The following is a 24206-nucleotide window of genomic DNA, read 5'->3' as shown; positions in this document are numbered from 1 at the left end:
CTTTCCCCCTCCTCCCCCTCCCTTTCCTCCTCCTCGTCCCCCCCCTCCTTTTCCTCCTCCCTTTCCTCCTCCTCCCCCTGCTCATGTTCCTCCTCTTCCTCCTCTCCCTCCCCCTTCCCCCTCCTCCCCCACCTCCATCTCCTCCTACTCTTACCCTAACCACGCCTCTTCCTCCTTCCCCCCCTCCTCATCTTCCTCCTCCTCTTCCCCCACCTCTGACCACTGAGGAGCTCTAAAGGAAGAACAGGAAGTGATGTCAGAGTTCAACAAGACCCCGCCTCCTGATGACATCACATCCTGTTGAGTGGGAACACTGCTGCTTTGTGTGTGTCTGCCTGAGGATCTGGACCAATCAGCTTGTAGGTGTCGTGTCAGGCCTCCCTGTCATTGGCTAGCTGTCTAAGGGGCGTGTCTCGCAGAGCTTTTGTCTCAAACCTGTGATTGGTGCAGACTGGACCACCTGAACCTTCAACTGATGAGGTCACACCTGTGGGCGGGGCTTGCACATAGAACCCATTGTTAGTAGTGAAGTATCAACCAATGGCTGCGCTGCCTCCACTGGCTACCTCAGAGCAAGGTGTGAAGCCCCTCCCCTAACCCACAGCCCCGCCCCGCATGCTTACAGACCAATCGGGTGAAGGGAGGAGCAGAGCAGGGTCGTTTAGAAAACCTGCCTTAGCCGAAAGCTGATTGGACGCTCGCCTGCAGCTGCTGGAAGCTGATTGGACGGTTTGACCGTCTGAAGGAGCGTTGAGATGAAGTCATGTGAAACGTTAACATTGACTTGTTGACCTAAACCAAGCCAGTAGCAGCTGTTTGTTTGTTTGTTTGTTTGTTTGTGGTGCCCGGTCGCCTCCACGTCTCCGTTCTGTATATTTTGTTTTGCTGCTTCGACCACGATGTCTTAAATCACAAGTTTGTGGAGGAAACGATATAAACAGCTTGTTGATCTGTTGTCGATTGTGTTTATTTTCCTCGGGGGGGGGCCGGTTCTTCTTCAGGGATGTTTTGTCTTTTCAGTTGTTGACAAACAGACTCAGAGACACTGTGGGTGTGGCATGTATGGGGGGGTGATGATGAATAAAGTCTATCGATCTGTCCATTTAGATGTGATCAGCTGATGCTGTTTACATACCTCTGTCTGCTGTGATTGGCTGAGCTGGAGGAGCCGATGCCGGAAGGAGTCCTCTCTGCAGCCACGAGGGGGCGTGTCTGAGCAGAGCCAGTCAGGTGTCACGAGACCTACAGCAGTTTTTGGGGGTTGCCATGGTTACGGTACCTACTCGAGGGTGTCGGACATATTATGGGATAGAGTTTGGTCCTTCAGAGAACGATTTCATTTTTGATCCCCGATTCTTTTATTCTGAAGCACGTGCCGACCGGAAGTCACGTGGTCTTTACTCTCACGCCCCCCCGGCTTTTTACCCCCCTCCCGTCTCGCATGCCCTCAGTCCGCCGCCCGCCGGTCCTCCCGTCCCGCCGGTCCTCCCGTCCCGCCGCCTCTTCCCGGCCGTCTGCACAGACCCCCGCCGGTCCGGTTCGTCCCGGTTTCAGGAGCATGAGTCCCGCCTGCCGGAGCCCGCTGCGGGTCTGGTGGGTCCTGGGGAGCCTGGCGGCTCTGACCCGGGCTCTGCAGCCGGAGCAGATGTTCCGGTTCGGGGAGGAAGCCGGAGACCAGCGGCTGCAGCCCGGTACCGACTCCACCGCCGAGCTGCGGCTCAACGGCTCGGTTCTGTTCTTCAGCCGGACGTTCGACACAGTTTACGTGAGTCCAACAGAGTTCATGTGACCTCCAGGGAGCAGTGCATCCTGGGAGGGCTTCAATAACTGTGTGCATCCCATAGTAATAACAGAATAATGAGAAGAAACGGCGTCAGGACTGAGTTTAAAGACTAACCAGGACACGGGTCCAACCCGGGAGTGTCAGCAGAACCGGGGGCCGGTCCGGTTCTAACAGAGGTCAGCGTGTCCATAGGTGGAAAAGAAGTCAATAATCAATGCCTTTAGTCCACAGATCGATCACCGATCTGATCGATCAGTGATCAGTTCGATCAATCGAATGTATTCAAAGAAGAGTATTTTAAAAACTTTAAAGTCACGAGATTCTAAAATGAGTTAATTAATTCATAGATCGATAAATCGATCTGTTTTCGATGCTCATCTTTAATCAACACGTTTTTATGCTAATTAAGTAATCAATCATGAATCAGTCATTAATCTATCAATAATCAATCATGAATCAATCTCCAGCTTTAGAGTCGTTCCAGTTTGGGCTCGTGACAAGGGGCGGGGCTTCAGACGCATTCTTTGTGCTTCATCACTGCTGATTGGTTGTTATTGATCTCGGATCGATCGAGAGTCTGATGACATCACACCAAATGATCCAATCACCTGGTTTGACTTCATCATCATCATCCTCACACAGACACACACACAGACACACACACACACACACACACACAGACACACACACACACACACACACACAGACAGACACACACACAGACACACACACACACAGACACACACACACACACACACACACACAGACACACACACAGACACACACACACACAGACACACACACACAGACACACACACACACACACACACACCCACCCACCCCTCCCCCAGTAATTACCCCGGCTGGACCGTAAACCGATCTCCTGCCCCGGCTCCAGCTGCTTCCTCCTGAAGGAAGTGGGCGTCGTCCATCTGGACCGTATGGACTCCATACGTCTGTCCAGATGTCGGGGGGGGGGGCGTGGGAACGGTGGTGTGACATCACTGGGGGGACGGGGGGTGAGGATGGTCTGAACCGGGTCTGCTTCCTGACCTCCTGCAGATCAACACCAACGGCTTCCTGTCCTTCGTGGCCCCCCCAGCGGAGGCCGAGTACCTGGGGAAGATGCCCTCGGGGTTCCAGATGGTGGCCCCCCTGCTGGGGGACCTGGATGCCGGCGCTGGAGGAGGGGGGGTCTACTTCAGGCAGGACAGCAGCCAGGAGGCCCTGAGCGCCGCCGCTGAGCACGTCAGAAGGGCGTTCCCCCGGGACCAAGGGGTGGAGCCTGTCTTCGTCATCATCGTCACCTGGGAAAACATGGCCGCCGGGGGCGGAGCTGCGGCCCACGATAAGGTGAGGGGCGTGACGGGTCCAGTTGGTGCTAGCATTAGCAGCTAGCCTCACTGATAGAATGGCACATTTAAGCTAACAGGTGGCTAACTAGCTAAGAGGTGGCTAACTAGCTAACTGGAGAAACCTAGCATAACATGACCCCCAGGGTCTCCACTACCGTTAGCATCGGAAACAGAGCTGCTAGCATTCCAGCTAGCCAGTAAGGTGCTAGCCTGCTAGCTACCCTGCTAGCTACCCTGCTAGCTACCCTGCTAGCTACCCTGCTAGCTACACAACAGTGTGGTCCTGACTGAGTGGGCGGGGCATCTCTGTGGTGTCTTCCAGAGGAACACCTTCCAGCTGGTCGTGGCGTCCATGGAGTCGTCCTCCTGCGCCATCCTCTTGTACCCGGAGGACGGCCTTCAGTTTCTGACCACGCCCATAGGGGGCGGGGCTAAGGTCCTGGAGGCTGGCTTCAACCAGGGTCTCGTCCGGGGCTGGTGGTGGAACACCAGGCAGGGGACGTACTTCCGCATCACCACAGAAGAAGAGACGTCCGTCAGGGAGCTCACAGAGTGAGTCTGGACCGGGACCCGGTCCGGTTCTGGTGGAACCCGGTCCGGTTCTGGTGGAACCCGGTCCGGTTCTGGAGGAACCAGTGAGTCTTTTCTTCAGGACTCATTGGTTTTGCTTCTTGTTTCGCTTCTTCTTGTGTCCACCAGGAAGACGACTTCAGGACGCCGGGGGGTTTGGGTCTACGAGATCGGCGCGGCGCCCGTCTTCACCACCATCACACCTGGACTGGTTTCGTACCTGCCTGAGGAGGACGATCCCACCAACGCTCCTGGAACCACATTGCCAAGGCAACCAGACGAACAGGAAGTGGTCACAACCCACAAACCTCAGGTGACCACAAAGGAAAGCCAGGTCCCAACGGAGGCCCCCACCGAGGACCAGCCCACCGCCCCTGAAGCTGAGACCGTCACGCCGCGGTACGCCGAACCAGAGACCGACGCAAGGAATTCTGTGGAACCGGACCAGCTTGAGACGGAACATCCAGACCCTGAAACCGTCTCATCAACGTCTGGCCCCCCAGAGACGGTTCAGCAGCCCCCCCAGGGTCCACTAGAGTCCACCCACCCTATCTCTGGGTCGTCTCCGCCAGGAAACACCATCCCTGACACCGACGAGCCCAGAAGACCTCCAACGGATCCAGATCATCCAGACCGAACCGAGACCTCCGACCCCGTCTCTGAGCCTTTGCAGCCAGGAAACGCCATCCCAGAAACCAGCGAGTCGAGACCGTCCCCGATTGGTCGCAGTTCCCCCACGGACCCGGTCCCTGAGCCCCAGGGCCCTGATCCTGAACCGGTCCTACCAGGTCCAGCCTACCCCCCGCCCCAGCGGCCCCAGGTTGTTGTGGTGGATGAAGACCTGGACGTGGACGGTAGGCAGTCCGCCGCCGGCGCTCAGGTGTTGGGGGTCCCTGGTCCAGCTGACCGGTTTGCTTCTTGCAGTGTTGGCGTACAACCTGGGCTCGTGTTCCCACAACCGCCACAAATGCTCCGCCTTCGCCGACTGCCAGGATCACAGCGACGGGTACTGCTGCCGATGTCGGCCTGGTTTCTACGGCGATGGGAAGGACTGCGTCCCAGAAGGTAAGAAGCAGGTTTGGGTCAAGTTCACCTGGATCTGTAAGACGTGACCCGAGACTCTGGTCTGGACCCTGGACTGTAGACCCTGGACTCTGGACCCTGGTCGGGGCCCAGAGGGTCAGAACTGGTGTCTGTTTGCAGGACAGCCACAGCGAATGAACGGGAAGGTCAAAGGTCGTGTGTTTGTGGGGGACTCGCCGTCGCCGGTGGAGCTCGTCAACCTCGACCTGCACTCCTACGTGGTGGCCAACGAGGGGCGGGCCTACGTGGCCATCAGCAGCGTCCCCGACAGCCTGGGCCCCGCCCTGCAGCCCCTGTCCTCGGTGGGCGGAGTCATGGGCTGGGCTTTCGCCCTGGAGCAGCCCGGCCACCAGAACGGCTTCCGTCTCATTGGTGAGCCCACCTTTAAGGCGTGGCCAGCTCCGTTCTGATGGGCGTGGTCTGACTTGAGGGTTCAGGGGGAGGAGCTTGTGTCTGTGCTCTGCTCAGATGGGTGTGTCCTTGCAGGGGGCGTGTTCTCGCGACGGGCAGAGGTGGTCTTCCATCCCGGAAACGAGCGTCTGAGCGTGGAGCAGCGGTTCGAGGGCGTCGACCCTCACGACCACCTGGTGGTCTCCACCCACCTGGAGGGGCGTGTCCCCGAAGTCCCGCCCAGATCCACCGTCAACATCAGCCCCTACACCGAGGTGTACCAGTACAGCAGAGACCGTAAGGACCCGGGGGGGACGGTTCTGGATCTGGTTCTGGTTCTGGTGACATTGTGAACAGAAGTGAAGCCCTCTTCTTCGTCCAATCAGTGATCACGTCCTCCTCCAGCCGGGACTACACCGTCACCGCCCCCGACGGCGCCGTCCAGACCCGCAGCTACCAGTGGCGCCAGACCATCACCTACCAGAGCTGTCGCCATGGCGACGCCGCCGAGGCCCCGCCCACCCAGCAGCTGAGCGTCGACCAGATCTTCGTGATGTTCGACTCCAACAACCACCTGATCCGCTACGCCATGAGCAACAGGGTCGGCCCGGTGCACGGTAGGACTAGTTAGGACTGGTTAGGACTGGTTAGGACTAGTTAGGACTGGTTAGGACCGGTTAGGACCAGTTAGGGCTAGTTAGGACTGGTTAGGACTGGTTAGGACCGGTTATGACCAGTTAGGACTGGTTAGGACTGGTTAGGACCGGTTAGGACCAGTTAGGACTGGTTAGGACTGGTTAGGAATGGTTAGGACTAGTTAGGACTGGTTAGGAATGGTTAGGACTAGTTAGGACTGGTTAGGACTAGTTAGGACTGGTTAGGAATGGTTAGGAGTAGTTAGGACTGGTTAGGAATGGTTAGGCCTAGAGTTCCTGGTCTGGAACCTGGATCTGGGTCTCAGGTCTCGTCTGGGCCCAGATGTGTTTCCTCAGCTGCTGCTCAGAGCAGAGGGGGGGTCGGTCAGCAGCCAATCAGGTAGCAGCCTCCGGCCCCCAGGGGGGGGTGGAGCAGGGGGAGGGCACTCTCTTCTTAAAGAGGCAGGTTAAAGGTCAAAGGTCAGGCGGGGGACTCTTCAGTTAGACAAGCAAACAGGCCTCAGCTGGAGAGGAGAGGAACATCTGGGGGGGCTTCCTGTGAGGGGTGCGCCCAGCTGCATGATGGGAGCAGTGGTTTCTCCTCTGGGTCATGTGACTGCAGTTTCCTCAGAGGAGATTTTCAAACTAAAAGTTGTGAAACAAGTGATTTGACCCGTCTGACGCTCCAGGTGCATTGTGGGTAGGTGGTTCTGACCGGGGGCGGGGTCTCCTCCAGGTTCGTCTCCGGAGCAGAACCCGTGTTTCACCGGCCGACACGGCTGCGACCCGAACGCCGTGTGTCGCCCCGGAGACGACCTCCAGTTCACCTGCCTGTGCTCCAGCGGTTTCCACGGTGACGGAAGCTACTGCCACGGTAACGGCGCCGCCGGTGTCACTGATGACATTTATCCACTCGACGACCTCTGACCCGTCGCCATCTTGGTTTGTGGCAGACGTGGACGAGTGCAGGGCCACGCCCCCTGTGTGTGGAGCCGACGCCCACTGCAGCAACCAGCCCGGAACGTACCGCTGCGTCTGCGCAGACGGCTTCATCGCCGCCGGCGACGGGAGGAGCTGCGTCGGTACGTAAGAGGGCTGACCCCCACCTGAACTCCTGACCCCCACCTGACCCCCTCTGTCTTGTCTCCGCCCCCTCCAGACGTGGACGAGTGCCAGCTGGGCCGCTGCCCCGACCACGCCTCCTGCTCCAACACCCCGGGGTCGTTCGCCTGCAGCTGCCCCCCCGGTTACCAAGGCGACGGCCTCCAGTGCCGCCCGAAGCCCTCAGGTAGGCGACGCATTCAGGAGCGCTCTGATTGGACGAGGCGTTCAGGGACAGACCGAAGGTCAGATGGACATCCGTCAGACTCAACAGGGGTGGGGCTTGTTTTGGTTTCTGAGCAGCCAATCAGACGTGAGCGTCACGAGGCGCCTCCAGCGGACGACTTCCTGTCACCGGCTGTTGTTTCCTGGTCTCCAGTGGTTCCAGGTGTTGCTAGGCAACGGCTGATTACAGCCCAGTCCTCTGTGGGTGTTTTTACGACCTGCTCATCGCCTCGCAGGCGCGTCGCCCCCCCCTCGGCCCCCCGCTGCTGCTTTCATCCCAGGGTCGTCTGTCGGGATGTTTTGACTCCGGCTCCGTCTGGTCGACGCCCCCCCGGGTGTCACGGCAACCTGAAGGCCGGCCCACGACCAAACAATCGGAAGGTCGGCAGTCACATGACAGGAAACGATCGGTTCTGTAAACAAACAAACCTCCAGACGTCCTGATTGGTCCGCCGCCTCCTCCAGTCGTCATGCTAAGCTAGGCTAACCCGTTGGCCCTGTCCTGTTGGTCGTCATGACGATTTTGTTGTTGTTTGTTTTTCCAGAGCGGGTGGAGTCCGAGTGCGAGCGCCACCGAGCGCGGGCCCAGAGCTCCGCCCCCGGCTCCGGTACTCCCCGCCCCCGTCCGCCGGTTGGTCAGTACGTCCCGCAGTGTGACGGGGGTGGGGCCTACCGCCCCACGCAGTGCCACGCCTCCATCGGGCAGTGCTGGTGTGTGGACGGCGCGGGCCGGGAGGTCCCCCACACCCGCACCGGATTGGACTCCGCCCCCATGTGTGCGTTACGCCTCCCCCTCCCCGTCCTGCCGGGCGACGCCCCTCTGACCTCTGACTTGTCCTGTCATCAACAGGCATCGACCAGGCGGTGACTCCTCCCCCCGTGGGGCCCAGGCCCCGCCCTGACGTGGGCCCCGCCCCTCTGGGGGGGCACCTGCTGTTCGCCCAGAGCGGGAGGATCGAGCGCGTCCGTCTGGACCTCACCGGCCCGGACTGGGGGGGCGCCGCCCCGCTGCTGCACGTCCCGGTAAGACGGGGCTCCCCCAGCCAATCAGAGCGCTGAGGGGCGGGGCCTCAGCCTCGCATTCTGACCCGCTGACGCCATCGGTGTCCAGAACAACCCCCCCGTTGTCCTGCCAGGCGTCAGCCGGGCGCCGGGGGGTCGTCCCACTGACCCGGGGGGGTCGCCGTACAGAGGGGGCTTTGATGAACCACCCTCTGTCTCTCCCCACCCCCCAGGACCGTGTCCCCATCGCTGTGGCGTTCGACTGCGTGGAGCAGACGGTCTACTGGACCGACATCAGCGGGCCGGCCATCAGCAGGGCGGGGCTGAGGGGCGGAGCCATCAGCCCGGTGATCACCACAGGTAACCTCCCACCCGTTGGGGTTCTAGTTGACCCAGATCCCCCCCACGCTAACACCCCCCCAGGTCTGCAGAGCCCCGAGGGCCTGGCGCTGGACCCCGTGTCCCGCCTCCTGTTCTGGACCGACTCCCTGAGGGACACGGTGGAGGTGTCCCGGCTGGACGGCAGCGGGCGCCGCGTCCTGTTTAGCACCGGCCTGGTCAATCCCCGCCCCATCGCCACCAACCCCCCCTACGGGTGAGCGCCCCCCCCGGACCCGGTTCTGGTTCTGGTTCCTGGTCTCACCGGTTCTCCCCCCCCAGGCAGCTGTTCTGGGCCGACTGGAACCGCGATGGGCCGAAGATCGAGATGTCCCACATGGACGGGGGGGGCCGGACCGTCCTGGTGGGGGACGACCTGGGCCTCCCCAACGGGCTGACCTTTGACCTGGAGGGCCAGGAGCTCTGCTGGGCCGACGCCGGTGAGTCTGTGATGTCACGGCCGGGGGCGGGGCCAGAGTGGGTTCCCCTCGTCTGATTGGTCGTCTGGTCCGCAGGAACTCGAAGGGTGGAGTGTGTGGACCCCCACCGCCGGCGGAGGAGGCGGATCCTGGAGGGGGTCCAGTACCCGTTCGCCCTGGTGTCCAGTGGGCGGAGCCTCTACTACACTGACTGGAGGAGGTACTGCCCACCCCACTCACCGTGACTCCGCCCACGACCAGGGGGGTGTAACCGTCTGGGTTCTGTTCTCTCAGGGACGCCGTGGTCGCCGTGGATACCGAGGCGGGGGTGGAAACGCAGGAGTTCCTGCCCCAGAAGCGTTCCCGGCTGTACGGCATCGCCGCGGCAACCACGCAGTGTCCGCAAGGTAGGCGTTCAGTCAGGGGGGGTCCCTGGAGTCGCATGATGAGGCTCGGCCAATCAGACGACAGCTGGGGTCAAAGGTCCAGACGCTGGGGTTAGCCTAGCTTAGCATGACGTTAGCTGAAGGCACGTTTTAGGACTTCCAGGGGTCCTGATGGTGGGCGGCGGCCTCAGGGAAGCCGCCCCCTGGTTTCTAGGCAACAGTAACTAACTGTCTACCCCCACTTCCCCCCTGTTAGCTCACAACTTCTGCTCCAACAACGGAGGCTGCCCCCACCTGTGTCTGCCCCGCCCTGGGGGCTTCACCTGCCGCTGCCCCGACGCCGCCGCCGACCAATGCCAGGAGAGCAGCCTGTGAAGCTCCGCCTCCAGGAGAGAAGAAGCGTTTTCTACTTTTTTATGACTTGAATTTAACATTTGTTCTTTTGTGGTATTTATGATCCTCCAGCGGGGGGGGGGTGCCCCCTTTGTCGTCATGTCCATGAAAACCAATCAGATTCTTTCTCTTCTGCACTGTCCAATCCTGGAGTGAAGAGATCTCAAGGGCCTGGAAAACCCTTGAGATCCAAAGAGGTCTCAAGGGTTATGGAAGAGAATATTTTCGCAGTATGACAATCAATCAATCAATCAATCAATCTGCTGCTGACAAAACTCAGACTGTCCCCTGGGCGCCCCCTGCTGGGGGCTGATGAAACATGCGCGATGCTAACGAGTGATGCTAACTGATTGCTAATCCATTCCAGACGGAGCTGATCCGACTAATCATTACAGTTATTGACGAAGTGACTCTGATCAGACTTGAAATCAATCAATCAAGTTTTTTATTGATCAACATTCTTTGATGTTTGTAAACTTTTCTCTCCTTAAACTCACAAATAGTTTTGATATCAGTGACGTTATTGTTTTTATACAAACCTGTAAACAACAACAACAACATGCAGACAGAGCTGATGAAGATGATGATGAAGATGAAGATGATGATTACACTCAGGTTGTGTTTTCAGCTCTTGTCTCATTTAAATAAAAGTTGTGAATGAATCCGCCTGATTGGATGAATCTGTGGCTCCGGTCTAAGGGGGCGTGTCCACGCTGTGTTGTGGGTTCAATGTGTTTAATTTGAACCAATCAGAGGCCATCTCTTGCTGGGACCTGTTGTTGACTCTGGCAACTCTGGATCAAGGACGTCCAACAGAACACACACACACACACACACACACACACACACACACTTTAGTTTAGAGTTAACACACTCACTCACACGTCTTTAGACATGACACACACATATCTGCTCTGGTTCACTATCATGTGACTGGTGTTATGTCTGTGCAAATATTCTCACAAAAAAGCATTTTTTTTCCCGGTACTATTTCCACTTCCTGTCGGCTGTGCTGACGTAATTCTGCTAACTCGTTGTTAAATAATCAATACGGTTGATTTGTTTGTTTATTTTCTTGACCGGCTCGGGTTTAGTCCCTGATTAACTTCTACTAAACATCTCACAAACAGTGCAGTGCGTTTTCTCTCCAGCAGGGGGCGACGTTTTAACAAACAAACCGGGATTTTGATTTCACACCAACGAAGAAGACTCCAGCTTCCGGTCCGATACAGACATGTTGGCCTCAGGACGAAACGCTGCTTTCTGAAGGTGAGAGCGATTCACCGCGTCGGTACCGGGTAGTCGGTGTCACCACGGGTCGTTCGGGTCCCGGAAATTTAACGGAACACGGGACTCGACCCGCGAGCAGCGGAAACACAACCGGTTTAAACGGCTGTTAGCTCAATGCTGTTAGCTTCTACTGCTTTTAGCTCAGTGCTGCTAACCTCTACTGCTGTTAGCTCAATGCTGTTAGCTTCTGTAGATGTTAGCTCAGTGCTGCTAGCCTCTACTGCTGTTAGCTCAATGCTGTTAGCTTCTATAGCTGTTAGCTCAATGCTGTTAGCTTCTGTAGATGTTAGCTCAGTGCTGCTAGCCTCTACTGCTGTTAGCTCAATGCTGTTAGCTTCTGTAGATGTTAGCTCAGTGCTGCTAGCCTCTACTGCTGTTAGCTCAATGCTGTTAGCTTCTATAGCTGTTAGCTCAATGCTGTTAGCTTCTACTGTTTTTAGCTCAGTGCTGCTAGCTCGGTGCCATTAGCCTCTACAGCTGTTAGCTCAATGCTGTTAGCCTCTATAGCTGTTAGCTCAGTGCTGCTAGCCTCTACTGCTGTTAGCCTCTACTGCTGTTAGCATTCGGTGTTTGTTGGGGATCCTCCATCAGGTCAGACCCGGTCAGCTGGTGACCCCATCAGGTTCTACAGCAGTGATGAGGGGCTCAGTGTGTCACCACAGCAACCCGTCACCATAGCAACCAGTCTGTTTCCCTGAGCTGAGGGTTCTGCTGTGTGTCTCCTGTCAGCCATGGGCCTGAGGGACTTCTGGAGGAACTACAAAGTCCTGATCGTGATGGGGCCCAGTCTGGGGCTGATCCACTGGGGGTGGTTCCAGCTGAAGTCCAACCCCTTGCTCCGCCCCCAGAGACACGAGCCCGCCATCGTCGCTTATGTCTCCCCACCCACCGCTCCCGCCAAGAGCAACTGACCACTCAGAGGTAGGAGGTCTGAGGGGCGGGCCACGCCCACATGCCACACCTGTCCCAGGTGATCTGTGCACCAATAGGATCAGCTGTTAAATAGCCTCCTGATTGGTTAATGGAAGAGCTGCAGCTCCTCTCCTGTCCACTAGAGGCTGCTCCAAGACAGTCCTGATGGCTCAGTCACATGACCCTGTTTGGAGTCCTTTAGTCACATGACCCTGTTTGGAGTCCTTTAGTCACATGACCCTGTTTGGAGTCCTTTAGTCACATGACCCTGTTTGGAGTCCTTTAGTCACATGACCCTGTTTGGAGTCCTTTAGTCACATGACTCTGTTTGGGGTCCAATCGGTGTCATTCTCATTGTACACGAGTCTTTAACTGTTTTTATTCTGGTTTTGCTTCAAGTTTATCTTCTTGTTTCCACCCCCCCCCCCCCCCCCGATCCAACCCCCACCCTGATCCTACCCCCCCCCCCCAGACATGAGGCCTCAGAGCTGGATCCGGAGGAACTGGCTGCTGGCGGCGAGCGGGGCCTTCCTGTCCGTCCACCTGGTCACCTGGCTGATGCAGAGGAGCATGAAGAGCGCCGTTCGCTCGGAGGTCAGGACGAAGGCCGCCGGAGAGGGGGGCCGGACTGATGGGTCAGGGGGCGGGGCTTGATGAACAGACTGATTCAATGCTGCACAGGTTTGATTGATGGAAGCTGAAAATAATCAATAAAGCTGTCTGGATGAGGTGTGAGGGTCGGTGCTGGTACCCACTGATGCACCTGAACGCACCATCAGCTGGTTGGGGGGCTGAGGGGTGTGGCCACAGGTCGTCATATGACCACATGTCTCACGGTGTCCATTAATCAAGTTTACGGACTGTCCTGAACGCAACACGTCCAATCATCAGCGATGGAGGCGTGGCCTGACTGACCCTCGGCGCCACCTGCCCCCGTGGAGGGTAAAGCACTAGGTTGGGGTTGTTAGCTGATAACATGCTAACAACATTCCACTCTACAGCCTCTAACAAGGGCTGCGTCTGTTTTGCAATCCCAGCATGCACTGGGGAGGGCCGAGGGGGTCAGCTGAGTAAAATCCATTTCCCACAGTCACAGGTTCCAGAACAAGCGCCGCGTTCAGGACGGATTAGCCTGGGTTCCTCTGATGTGAGCCTCAGCCAATCAGACGCTGATGGACCCATCGACTCCGCCCCCCGGATCAATACACTTATCATCCTCATGTGTTACCTCGTGATGCCTTCAGGTGCCGTCACCACAGATGCTCCTTCAGTCCTTCTGCCAGGAACCAAAAAACATTAGCTTTACTGGTTATTTGTTTCTTCTGTTCATGACTTCATCATCAATCAATTATGGATTATTACTGTGTCTGTTGTTGTGTAATTTCCTTGTGGATAAATAAAGCATCGATCCATGGCTGTGTATTTAATGGATCTTGCTGCCGTTTGTCCATCTGTTTGAAGCGAAGTAGTGACGTCAGATTGTGGGCGGAGTCAATAAGAAACTAATCCTCAATTGTCGATTCACAAAGTTTGGATTTGAATGTACGGTCGGTGCTGGAATCACCGGGGATCCGTGAACGCACCGCGTTAGCAACCTGCTAAGGAAGTGCAGAATGCTAACGTTCTCTAATGTGACGTGTGACGTAGGAAACAGCTGAAGAGCAGCCTTAGTAATTATTCATGACACGCCCCTCTCCGGAGGCAACCAGGGGGCGGGGCGTCTGTCTGTATTTGAGCCCTCGCGGGCAGCAGCGGGGCAGTGTGTGACGTCAGGCCGCGCTGCTGCCGGGACGAGGAAGATGGCGGCGGAGGAGAGCGGCGCGCTGAAGCAGCGGAGCCCCAGCGGCAGCATCTCCACGGCAGGTAACGGACACCTCCCGCCGGTCCCCGCTTCACCGGCGACGCACGTGACACCGGCTGGCTTCAAAGCGCGCGGCGCTGGACCGGCGGCGGGTGACTCCGGGGTGACGCTGCCGCGTTTTGCCGCACCGCGTCTCCCGTCGCACCGCGTCTCCCGTCGCACCGCGTCTCCCGTCGCACCGCGTCTCCCGTCGCACCGCGTCTCCCGTCGCACCGCGTCTCCCGTCGCACCGCGTCTCCCGTCGCACCGCGTCTCCCGTCGCACCGCGTCTCCCGTCGCACCGCGTCTCCCGTCGCACCGCGTCTCCCGTCGCACCGCGTCTCCCGTCGCACCGCGTCTCCCGTCGCACCGCGTCTCCCGTCGCACCGCGTCTCCCGTCGCACCGCGTCTCCCGTCGCACCGCGTCCGGCCGGTGGTCCGCGGCTCGTGAGGGCGTCGTTTCGGAGCGAGGCTCGAGCCCTGCAGCTGATTGGTTGTTGTTAGCAGCTAGCATGCTAGCCTCTTTTGCTGCGCTGACGAGAGGGCGTTCAGATGGATGCTGACGCTGGAAGCTGGGTGTCACGTGATGCAGGTGGGAGGCGGGGCGCACGCGACCTACAATGTAGTGTTTAACGCTAGGATTGAAATGTGACGTCAGTGGAGTCACCTGGGTGGGCGGGGCTTACGGCATTCTGTGGACCTGATGTCACTGCTTTGTTTTATTGTTAGCTGCTAACATGCTAGCGAGGATTCTAACTGGTGGGTCAGGTGACCGCTTCAGGGGGAGGGGCATGAAATGATGCCGATTGGTCCTGGCTCCTCTGGACCGCCCCCGACGTTCATTGTGGTTAGCATCAGGGCGTGGCGCAGATCGGTGTCTCGTGGTCCTGAATAGGGACGCTTCTTCCCAGGATGCCTCAGGGTGAGTCAGCTGATCACCAGATGTGGAGCGCCGTCATGTGACCTCAGGGACCAATCCGATTCCCCCATCTGAGGTGGTGCGTTCACTGTCCCTCTGACATTAGGGGCTCCAGACCTGTTTAAACCGGACTGTCCCGGTTCTGCCGGGTCCTGGTGGTTCAGTAACCCTGGGGTGCATCTGGCAGGTGCGTTGGCTCCGCCCTGTGGCAGGTGCGTTGGCTCCGCCCTGTGGCAGGTGCGTTGGCTCCGCCCTGTGGCAGGTGCGTTGGCACCGCCCTGTGGCAGGTGCATTGGCACCGCCTTGTGGTAGGTGCGTTGGCTCCGCCCCCTGGCTGCCCTGGGGCAGCGTAGGAACGGAGCGCCGGAACCCAAACCTGGAATTCACAATTTCCTGGGATTCCTCTGGTCTGTTCTGATCCTGAACTCTGGATCGGGTTCTTCAGGGGCCCCAGAGCCGGACCCGGGTCCAGGAAGAGAACCGGACCCCAGGAGGGGCCAAGGGCCTGCAGGGGGGGTCACCGGTCGGTCACCGCCTGCCGTACAAGGAGATGCCGTTCAGGGTCAGAGCCGCCGGGGCCCCGGCTGTGTACTGTAAACCTCCCTGCCATCCCATAATCGTAACCCCCCCCTCCTCTTCATCACCAGCTGGAGGGACTCAGCCTGCTGCTTCAAGGGGGCGTGTCCTCCAGTAGCGGTTAGCAGCTAGCAGCTAACCTGACCTTTCCTTCACAGGACGCCACAGGTTCAGATCACACCCCTCCCCGGTGGCGGGGGGCGGGGCCCGGCCGGTGCAGATCGTGGCGGCGGACGAGGCGGCCCATTCGTTCTCGCTGCAGGAGGCGGAGCTTGAGCGGCTGCTGCTGCAGGAGGCGGTGCAGGACCTCCAGGTGGTGGTGGTGTCGGTGGCCGGCGCCTTCCGCAAGGGGAAGTCCTTCCTGCTGGACTTCATGCTGCGCTACATGTACCAGCAGGTGAGGGTCACCTGACCACAGGGGGCGGGGCCAGGGGCGGGGCCCAATTTGACCTTTGGACCCCGTTAATCCCCAGTCTGGAAGGTTTCCACACGTAAAGAGGATTTGAGTCGGGCACGATGCTGGCAGTGTGGGGGGGGCGGGGCAACTGGTAACCATGGCAACTGTCTCCGCCCAGGACTCCGTCTCGTGGATCGGCGGGGAGGAGGAGCCTCTGACCGGCTTCAGCTGGCGTGGCGGTTGCGAGCGGGAGACGACGGGCATCCTGGCCTGGAGCGATGTGTTCGTGGTGGAGAAGCCCGATGGCTGCGAGGTGGGGGGCGGGGCTGGGGGCGGGGCAGCGGGGCCGGACCCCGCCCTCTGAACACCTGTGTTCTCTGCAGGTCGCAGTACTGCTGATGGACACCCAGGGGGCGTTTGACAGCCAGTCCACCGTCAGGGACTGCGCCACCCTGTTCGCCCTCAGCACCATGACCAGCTCTGTCCAGGTCCGCCGGGGGGGTCAGGGGTCACCGGGGGGGTCGGGGGTCACCGGGCGATCAGGGTTCACGTGATGTGGTGTTTTTCAGGTCTACAACCTGTCCCAGAACGTCCAGGAGGACGACCTCCAGCACCTGCAGGTCAGTCCCTGTTTCCATATTTGGTCGTTAGCAGCCGGTGGCTCTGACCTCTGCTCCTCTGACCTCTGCTCCTCTGACCTCTGCTCCTCTGACCTCTGCTCCTCTGACCTCTGCTCCTCTGACCTCTGCTCCTCTGACCTTTTCCCAGCTCTTCACAGAGTACGGACGTCTGGCCATGGAGCAGGTCTACGAGAAACCCTTCCAGGTGGGTCGGGGTCTCCCTCGGGGGTCTGAGGGGGGCTCCCCGAGGCACCTCCCCCCAACCCCCCCCGGTGGTTCTGACACCTGGTGTCCCCCCAGAGCCTGATGTTCCTGATCCGGGACTGGAGCTACCCCTATGAGCACCCCTACGGCCTGGAGGGGGGGCGCAGCTTCCTGGACAAACGCCTGCAGGTGAGCCTCCTGTGACTGGCGCTGGGATGATGATGCTAACACATGGCTAACCTTATGCTAACACAACTTTAAAAGCGGTGCTACCACTACTTTATCGCGGTGCTAACACTACTTTATCGCGGTGCTAACACTACTTTATCGCGGTGCTAACACTACTTTATCGCGGTGCTAACACTACTTTATCGCGGTGCTAACACTACTTTATCGCGGTGCTAACACTACTTTATCGCGGTGCTAACACTACTTTATCGCGGTGCTAACACTACTTTATCGCGGTGCTAACACTACTTTATCGCGGTGCTAACACTATTTTACCATGGTGAGCTAACGCGGCGCTATCGTGGCACTAATGTGCCGTTAGCCGGCGCTAACCCGTGCTACCCGCTGTCTCAGCTCACGCAGCAGCAGCACGAGGAGCTGCAGGCCGTCAGGCGACACGTCCGTTCCTGCTTCTCCCACATCGGCTGCTTCCTGCTGCCCCACCCCGGCCTGCAGGTGGCCACCAACCCCCGCTTTGACGGCCGGCTGCGCGGTGAGCCCCGCCCCTCAGGTGAGTCCCTCTCCTGTGGGCGGGGCTGACGCGACTCTCTCCCCTCAGACATCGACCAGGACTTCAGGCGGGAGCTGGGGGCCCTGGTCCCGGCGCTGCTGGCCCCCCACAACCTGGTGGAGAAGGAGATCGGGGGGGCCAGGGTCACCTGCAGGGACCTGCTGTACTACTTCAAGGTGAGCCACTGCTTGTTACCCAGCATGCTCCAGTGCTGACCCGGATGCTGACGTCTTCTGGTTTTCAGGCCTACATGAAGATCTACCAGGGGGAGGAGCTTCCTCACCCCAAGACCATGCTGCAGGTGAGTCTGGCCCTGCCCACTGGATGCTCCCCCTTTAACTCCTCCCCCTCTGCATCCCACTCCTTCAGTAAATTTAACAGGCGTTACCATGGAAACAGAAATATCCATTTAACAGCTTGACTCCAGAGACTTCTGATTGGGTAACACTTGATCTGGTGGGCGTGGCCTGTACCTGCGTGCTGTGATAGTTGTTTTGTCATCTGTTACCAAGGCAACCGCTGAAGCCAACAACCTGGCAGCGTTGGCGGGTGCCACAGAGGTGTACTACAGCGGCATGGAGCAGGTAACGCATCACTTCCTGTCTGCTGGGGGGCGTGGCTTGGGCTGACTTCCGGTTCTGATGCGCCTCCAGGTGTGCGGCGGCGACAAGCCCTACCTGTCGCCGGTGGAGCTGGAACGCCGCCACAAGGAGCTGCGGCGGGCGGCGGTGCGACGCTTCCGTGGCGTGAAGAAGATGGGCGGCGACGATTTCTGCCGGCGCTACCAGGAGCAGCTGGAGGCGGAGCTTGATGACGCCTACGCCAACTTCTGCAAACACAACGACGGCAAGAACATCTTCCACGCGGTGCGGACGCCCGCCACGCTGTTTGCCATCGTGCTCGCCATGTACGCCGCCGCGCTGGTCACCAGCTTCCTGGGCGTGGCCTCGGCAGCGGCGCTCTGCCGCCTGGTGATGGGCGTGGCTCTGGCGGCGCTCTGCGTCTGGGTTTACGTCAGGTACTCCGGAGAGTTCCGCGAGGTGGGCGGAGCCATCGACCACGTGGCTGAAGCCCTCTGGGAACAGGTGGGTGGTTTGATTGAAACTTTATTTAAACACAGTCCCGCCTGCATGCTAACACTAGCATGACGTGATGATCTCATCGGTTATCGGTTTCTTTTCCTCCTTTGAAACGCTCCTCTTCCTCCTCCTCTTCCTCTTTCCTGTCACGCCTCCAGAGAAGCCCCCGGCAGGTGAGCCCCGACCAATCAGGCTCCGCCCTCTGACAGGTTATGATGTCATAACTGCAACAGAACAAACCTAACTCTTCGTCTCCTCCTGCAGGTCTTCTCCAAACTCCTAGAGGCGGCCTGGACCCGGGTCCCGCTGGGGGTTCTGGTCCCATGGCCCCGCCCCTGGCCCCGCCCCCACCTCGCCTCCAAAAATAACGTCAAGAAGAAAAACTAGCAGCACACCCGTCTGTTAGGACTCCAGACGCAGGCCACGCCCTGCAGGTCTGAGGACCAATCAGTGTGTCATTGTCAGTGGGCGTGGCTAAGGTATTTATTGGTGGGAGGGGCCACTGTCAGTGGCAGCTCCCTGTTAACGATTCCCATTCATGTGAATGTAGCATGACCACAGCTTCCTCGTAGCTCCGCCTCCTCTGTGCGGTAGTGTGGAGCCACCAAAGGTACTGGTGGGGGGGCGCGACTTGAAGGTGACATCACTGGACTACCCCCCTGTTTTTATCATCAAATCTATAAATATATAAATAGAACTTTTGTAGAACTTTTCTGCTTTTGTGATTTGTGGAAAATTAAATTCTTTTTTATATCAGATATATTTGTAACCCCCCCCTTGTCCCCCCCCCCCCGTCTTGTTTCAAACCCATTTTAATCTATTTTATTAAACCCGACTCAGCAAGCTCCGCCTCCTGGTGTTCTTCTGTGCTTGGCCCCGCCCCCCCAGGTTGGAACCAGAACCTTCCAATGATTATTGATTTGTTCCATCGGTCCAGAACGTTTATATATCTTTTAAGTAAATGTTTATATGGAGCCACTAGAACCCTGTTTTTCTTCCAATGAGAAAAACACAAAATATAGAATATTTCCAAAATATTTCCATTATTGTGTATGCTTACATATATATATATCATATACATTATATATATATATGCTTATAGTATATGATAAAAATGTAAAATATAGAAATCTGATTATAATGGGAGTCAGTTGGACCATTTTAGGTATTGTGTGTACAATTATAACGTATTCTATATGAGGCATTAAGGAATTTAGAAAATAAAATAATAAAATAAAATTAGTGGCAAAAGGTCATATATTTAACCTTTTAACTGATTTATTGGGGGAAAAACTCAAACATGTCACTTTTGGGCCAGAACAGTCTGGTTTCTGCTGAAGGAGGAGCGAGGCGTTCAAGTACCCTAACTTTATTGACCAGCTGTTACCATGACAACGATTAAGATACGACTACTAAGACTGTTAATTGGGCTAAAACACCGTTGGTTCTGATCGTCCGGTCCGTTTATGCCTCACGTCGGGACAGCCAATCACTGTTGAGCTGCGTTGTGTCGGCCAATCAGATTACACAACTGTTAGGAAGGCGGAGCAAATCCAATCACATCCTGGTTCCAGAGCCAAATGTTTCTGTCCAGGAGAGAAGAGGTGGACCCCCGTGGGGCGCCGCCCACCCAGTGGCTCCACCCATCGACCTGCTGCGTTCAGGTCTGTGGGAAAAACGAGCTTCAGCCCCTGAAACACACAAACATGAAAGTTCCCACGGCACCTGAACGCAGCGCGGCGTCACGTCCGTTAGTGGAGGGAGGAAGACGAGGTGGTTTCTGATTGGTGGATGCCGGGAGCCTGTTGGGCGGAGCTTGCGCTGGACGCCCCCGGGTTGCCGCAGAGGCTCATGGGAGCTTGGGGGCGGGGGTTGAGGCGGGGCGGCAGTGGGTTGGACGGTCGGATGAGGGGCGGGGGCTGGTGCAGCGTGGGGCGGGGCTGCAGGAAGCGGGCCTGTTGCTGGAGGGGGGGCGGCTGGCGGTGCAGGGAGGGCGTGGCTGGGAGGGAGGGGCGCAGGAGGGGCGGCGGCTGGTGGAGGGAGGAGGCGTTGGCCGTCGCCAGAACCTGAGCCGACGATGAGGTGGTGGCGGCCGGAGACGCCCCCGAGGAGGTCACCTGACCCTGCATGGGGGGGAGAGGGGGGACCAGTTAGCTCACAGCACCACAGAAGAAGAAGAGCGCACCTGTCAGGACCGCCTCACCTCATCGTCCTCTTCGTCGGTGCTCTTCCCTGAGGGCGTGGCCGAGCTGTTCTTCCCCTCCTCACCAGAGGTGGCGCTGTCTCCGTTGGGGGGGCGTGTCCCTTGCTCCGCCTCCCACTCCTGCAGCACCTCGTCCAGGTTGAAGCGCCGCCGGTAGTTCACGAAGAAGTTCTTCACCTGGCCCACCGTCTTGTTGCCGATGACGTCGGCGATGGCCTGGAAGTCCTTCCCGTATTTCCTGACGCCTGATTGGACCAGAAGAACAACACTGACATTCACTTCCTGTCATGGGTTGGTGGATCAGGCCACACCCTCCTGAGACTCACCTTGAACCGCCAGCAGCTGTTCGTCGGTGGTCCAGCGGGCGTTCACCTTCTGGTTACACTGAGACACCACCGAAGAAGAACAGGAAGTTAACATCAGGCCCCGCCCACTGGCCGGGTAGCATGTGGCTAAGGAAGTCCAGTAGGAAGTCAGTGCTTCTACTTCTTATTGTTGTTTCCAGACAGATACTGACAGATAAGCTAACGCTAGCTGCACCGCTGGTGGCGAATATGCTAATGTTAGCTGCTAGATTCAGATAAGCTAATGCTAGCTGCACCACTGGTACCAGGTGTGCTAATGCTAGCTGGCGTGGTCTGCCGGCTCCTGATTGGACGCCCTGTGCGTGGCCGGCCCTCATTGGTCGTACCTCCGGCAGCCTGAACTCGTCGATGCCCACCTCCAGCAGGTGCTTCAGGCCGCTGTTCATCTGTTTGGCATTCTGCACCTGAAGACGACACACAGGTGTCACCGGGGGGCGGAGCCAGAGCTGCGTCACCTGGACGGATGTCACACGCTACTGTTAGTGTGCTAACGCTGCGCTCAGCGCCCCCTACCTGTCTCTTCAGAGACACCAGCTCCATGTCCAGCTGGCGCAGCAAGGTGTTGGCGGCGGCGGCACTGCAGGACACGCCCACCACGTCCTCCTGGGTCAGGTACATGCCCTTGGGGGGGCGGCAGCGGGACCGCTGGTGATGGCGGTGCTGCAGGGTCTGGTGCTCCCGCCGGCCCAGCGCCAGCTTCGACCCCGCCCCCACCGGCTCCACCTGGTTCTAACGGGGGGGGTGCAAGCGGATTAGAGCCTGGAGGATTAGCCATCGCCATGGCGACCCCAGGGGGGCGTGTTCTACCTCCTTCTTGGCGTCCCGGTTGGGGTCGTAGTCGCTGTCCTGGGCCTCAATGGGGTTGGCCTCCTCCATCTCCTCGTCGCTATGGAAACAACAGGAACCAGAGTCAGCCGGCGTGAGCCTGGGTGGGGTGGGGCCACCGGGGGGCGGGGATACCTGTCGTCCTGGCTGCTCCTGGTGGCCAGCTTGCGGGCCTGCCGGTCCATCAGGCTGGTCCTGGACCGCGTCTTCTTCCAGGAGTAGTAGTACTTCACCAGGCTGGAGATGGGCTTGTCCGGCAGCTGGGGGGGCAGCACAGGTTAGTGGGGGGGGCAGGGGGCGGGGCAGGGGGCGGGGCACACTCACCATCTGCTGGATGCGGTGGAAGCTCTTCCCGTGGAAACTGAAGGCCTGTTCGAACAGAACTTTGTCCTCCACCGTCCAGTCGTCAGGGAACGGAGTGAAGTTTGGAAGATCAGCCAGAGAACGATCGACGTGGTGCTGATGCCAGAAGAGCATCCCCAGAGCCTACACACACACACACACACACACACACACACAAACACACATTGGTGATCCTCAGCCTCTGATTGGCCCATATCAGTTTTGGGTACAAACACTGACACAGAGCTCATGTTACCTCCAGAGAGCAGTGCATCCTGGGACGCGCTTCAACAAAAATTAGTGCATCCCAACAGTAATAACAGAATAACAGAACATACGGTAGGAACGACACAAGGATTGAGTTTAACAATGACACAATATGAAAACTAAACAAACTTTTAATTTAACGATTTTATTAATAACATCAGAACGGTTTATGTAAAAGAAAAATCAGAGTAAAACTATTAGTTTTATCAAACTGTTAAAGCCTGGTAGACATTTATAAAATCAGTTTTAGAAATAAAGATGTGATGCAGGTTTTTTCTCTTTTGCTTTTCCCTCAATAGTTTGAGTTTCCTTTAATTCATATATTCTCCTGTGGACACTGAACCTTCACACACATTTAGTAATATCTGTAGTAATAACTGTAGTAATATCTGTAGTAATATCTGTAGTAATATCTGTAGTAATATCTGTAGTAATATCTGTAGTAATATCTGTAGTAATAACTGTATTAATATCTGCAGTAATATCTGTAGTAATATCTGTAGTAATATCTGTAGTAATATCTGTAGTAATAACTGTATTAATATCTGCAGTAATATCTGCAGTAATATCTGCAGTAATATCTGCAGTAATATCTGTAGTAATATCTGTAGTAATATCTGTAGTAATATCTGTAGTAATATCTGTAGTAATATCTGCAGTAACATCTGTAGTAACAGTATGAAGCCACGCCCCCTAAACCCTTCTTAACACACCTGACAGAATGACCACGCCCCCAGCACCAACCCCTGTGATGATGTCACCACCTGTGACCTCTGGATGACCCTGGACTGGTCACGTGACCCACCTGCTCCACGTTGTATCCGTGCTTCTCCTTGGCGATGGCGATGTACTCGTCCACTGGGGAGGGAAACACAGGTCAGGGGGCGTGGTGGGGGCGGGGCCAGGAGGCAGACAGGAAGTGGACTTACGTTTGGAGTCCACGATGGTGTGATGGGGAGACCACACCAGCATCCCGCCGCTGTCCTTATCCGAGTACTTGGTGGCGCCTGGAGGGGGAAGAGCAACGTATCATCATTATCAGAAGAGGTGCATGATGGGAGAAGGACAAGAACCCCCCCACAGAGGTGGCTAGCAGGACTAGCTGCTGAGCTAACAGCTATTATCGTCTGAAAGTGATGCTAAGCTAACTGTTGTCATGCTTGTGTGTATACTTGTGTGTGTGTGTGTGTGTGTGTGTGTGTGTAGGTGTGTATCTATGTATGTGTGTGTGTGTGTATCTATGTGTGTGTGTGTGTGTGTGTGTGTGTGTGTGTGTGTGTGTGTGTGTGTGTAGGTGTGTATCTATGTATGTGTGTGTGTGTATCTATGTGTGTGTGTGTGTGTGTGTGTATCTATGTATGTGTGTGTGTGTGTGTATCTATGTGTGTGTGTGTGTGTGTGTATCTATGTATGTGTGTGTGTGTGTATCTATGTGTGTGTGTGTGTGTGTGTGTGTGTCTGTGTGTGTGTGTGTATCTATGTGTGTGTGTGTGTGTGTGTGTGTGTATCTATGTATGTGTGTGTGTGTGTGTATCTATGTATGTGTGTGTGTGTGTGTGTGTATCTATGTATGTGTGTGTCTGTGTGTGTGTGTGTGTGTGTGTGTGTGTGTCTTTGTGTGTGTGAGGGAAACTTCAGAGACTTTAACCCTTAAACCAATCAGAACTGGGTTGTGTTTCTGGTTCCGGTCCAGACGTTCGGTCCTGATGACCGGACCGGGAGGAGAACCGGACCGGACCGACAGCCTCACCGATCTCTCGGTAACGACAGCGGCGGTAGCCTCGGTCCGTGGAGGTGTGTGTCTCCGGTACCGAGGCTCCCGCCGCCCGTCCTCAGGTAGAACCGGACCCTCACCGGGCTCGAACTCCGGGATGCTGGCCTGGTAGTCGGTTCCGACCCGCATGCCCA

The 24206-nt window shown here is 57.2% G+C and overlaps 3 protein-coding genes across 6 annotated transcripts in view; 2 read left to right on the top strand and 1 right to left on the bottom strand.

The window, feature by feature from the left end:
- The first annotated feature begins 123 nt into the window (after nucleotides 1-123).
- Nucleotides 124-10384, top strand: LOC137600566 (nidogen-1-like). Its single transcript, XM_068322269.1, has 19 exons — nucleotides 124-1765; nucleotides 2846-3136; nucleotides 3461-3690; nucleotides 3838-4562; nucleotides 4633-4773; nucleotides 4912-5163; nucleotides 5278-5478; nucleotides 5568-5798; nucleotides 6553-6690; nucleotides 6770-6898; nucleotides 6976-7104; nucleotides 7688-7918; nucleotides 7993-8165; nucleotides 8378-8504; nucleotides 8568-8739; nucleotides 8805-8962; nucleotides 9038-9161; nucleotides 9236-9348; nucleotides 9584-10384. The coding sequence occupies exons 1-19, from the start codon at nucleotides 1442-1444 to the stop codon at nucleotides 9700-9702; spliced, it is 4008 nt and encodes a 1335-aa protein (XP_068178370.1). The 5' UTR covers nucleotides 124-1441; the 3' UTR covers nucleotides 9703-10384.
- Nucleotides 10385-13632: 3248 nt separating this feature from the next.
- Nucleotides 13633-19126, top strand: LOC137599684 (atlastin-2-like). 2 transcript variants are annotated; one of them, XM_068320721.1, is made up of 14 exons: nucleotides 13633-13785; nucleotides 15416-15654; nucleotides 15833-15967; nucleotides 16038-16142; nucleotides 16224-16274; nucleotides 16423-16479; nucleotides 16575-16667; nucleotides 17061-17199; nucleotides 17266-17393; nucleotides 17462-17518; nucleotides 17730-17801; nucleotides 17871-18302; nucleotides 18455-18469; nucleotides 18561-19126. In XM_068320721.1, the coding sequence occupies exons 1-14, from the start codon at nucleotides 13722-13724 to the stop codon at nucleotides 18681-18683; spliced, it is 1710 nt and encodes a 569-aa protein (XP_068176822.1). In that variant the 5' UTR covers nucleotides 13633-13721; the 3' UTR covers nucleotides 18684-19126. The 2 variants fall into 2 exon arrangements, with proteins under 2 accessions (XP_068176822.1, XP_068176823.1); XM_068320722.1 differs by lacking the exon at nucleotides 18455-18469.
- Nucleotides 19127-19649: 523 nt separating this feature from the next.
- rcor3 (REST corepressor 3) overlaps nucleotides 19650-24206 on the bottom strand; it is a 5509-nt gene continuing 952 nt past the window's right edge. The window contains exons 3-13 of one of the 3 annotated variants that reach the window (XM_068320723.1): nucleotides 24153-24206; nucleotides 23228-23305; nucleotides 23104-23156; nucleotides 22014-22175; nucleotides 21825-21949; nucleotides 21672-21750; nucleotides 21378-21593; nucleotides 21191-21268; nucleotides 20826-20883; nucleotides 20500-20744; nucleotides 19650-20419 (exon numbers count right to left, since the gene is read on the bottom strand). The exon at nucleotides 24153-24206 is cut by the window's right edge and continues 3 nt beyond it. In XM_068320723.1, the coding sequence (XP_068176824.1) occupies nucleotides 20048-20419; nucleotides 20500-20744; nucleotides 20826-20883; nucleotides 21191-21268; nucleotides 21378-21593; nucleotides 21672-21750; nucleotides 21825-21949; nucleotides 22014-22175; nucleotides 23104-23156; nucleotides 23228-23305; nucleotides 24153-24206 (1520 nt within the window). In that variant the 3' untranslated portion in view covers nucleotides 19650-20047. Of the gene's footprint in view, nucleotides 20420-20499; nucleotides 20745-20825; nucleotides 20884-21190; nucleotides 21269-21377; nucleotides 21594-21671; nucleotides 21751-21824; nucleotides 21950-22013; nucleotides 22176-23011; nucleotides 23157-23227; nucleotides 23306-24048 lie in introns of those variants that run through there. The other 2 variants (XM_068320724.1, XM_068320725.1) reach the window with 2 other exon arrangements.

This window comes from Antennarius striatus, chromosome 8 (genome assembly GCF_040054535.1).
Source record: "Antennarius striatus isolate MH-2024 chromosome 8, ASM4005453v1, whole genome shotgun sequence".
Taxonomy (NCBI): domain Eukaryota; kingdom Metazoa; phylum Chordata; class Actinopteri; order Lophiiformes; family Antennariidae; genus Antennarius; species Antennarius striatus.
The sequence above is the reverse complement of the archived record's forward strand: the minus strand, read 5'-3'. Positions and strand labels throughout refer to the sequence as shown.

What these genes read in the sequence shown, in the direction of transcription:
- LOC137600566 (XM_068322269.1), top strand. Translation starts at nt 1,442, where the DNA reads ATGCCCTCAGTCCGCCGCCCGCCGGTCCTCCCGTCCCGCCGGTCCTCC. An exon ending in GGACGTTCGACACAGTTTAC is followed by an intron (nt 1,766 to 2,845) that starts GTGAGTCCAACA and finishes GACCTCCTGCAG; the next exon opens with ATCAACACCAACGGCTTCCT. An exon ending in CGACGGGAGGAGCTGCGTCG is followed by an intron (nt 6,899 to 6,975) that starts GTACGTAAGAGG and finishes CGCCCCCTCCAG; the next exon opens with ACGTGGACGAGTGCCAGCTG.
- LOC137599684 (XM_068320721.1), top strand. Translation starts at nt 13,722, where the DNA reads ATGGCGGCGGAGGAGAGCGGCGCGCTGAAGCAGCGGAGCCCCAGCGGC. An exon ending in TCCTGGACAAACGCCTGCAG is followed by an intron (nt 16,668 to 17,060) that starts GTGAGCCTCCTG and finishes CCGCTGTCTCAG; the next exon opens with CTCACGCAGCAGCAGCACGA. An exon ending in ACTACAGCGGCATGGAGCAG is followed by an intron (nt 17,802 to 17,870) that starts GTAACGCATCAC and finishes ATGCGCCTCCAG; the next exon opens with GTGTGCGGCGGCGACAAGCC.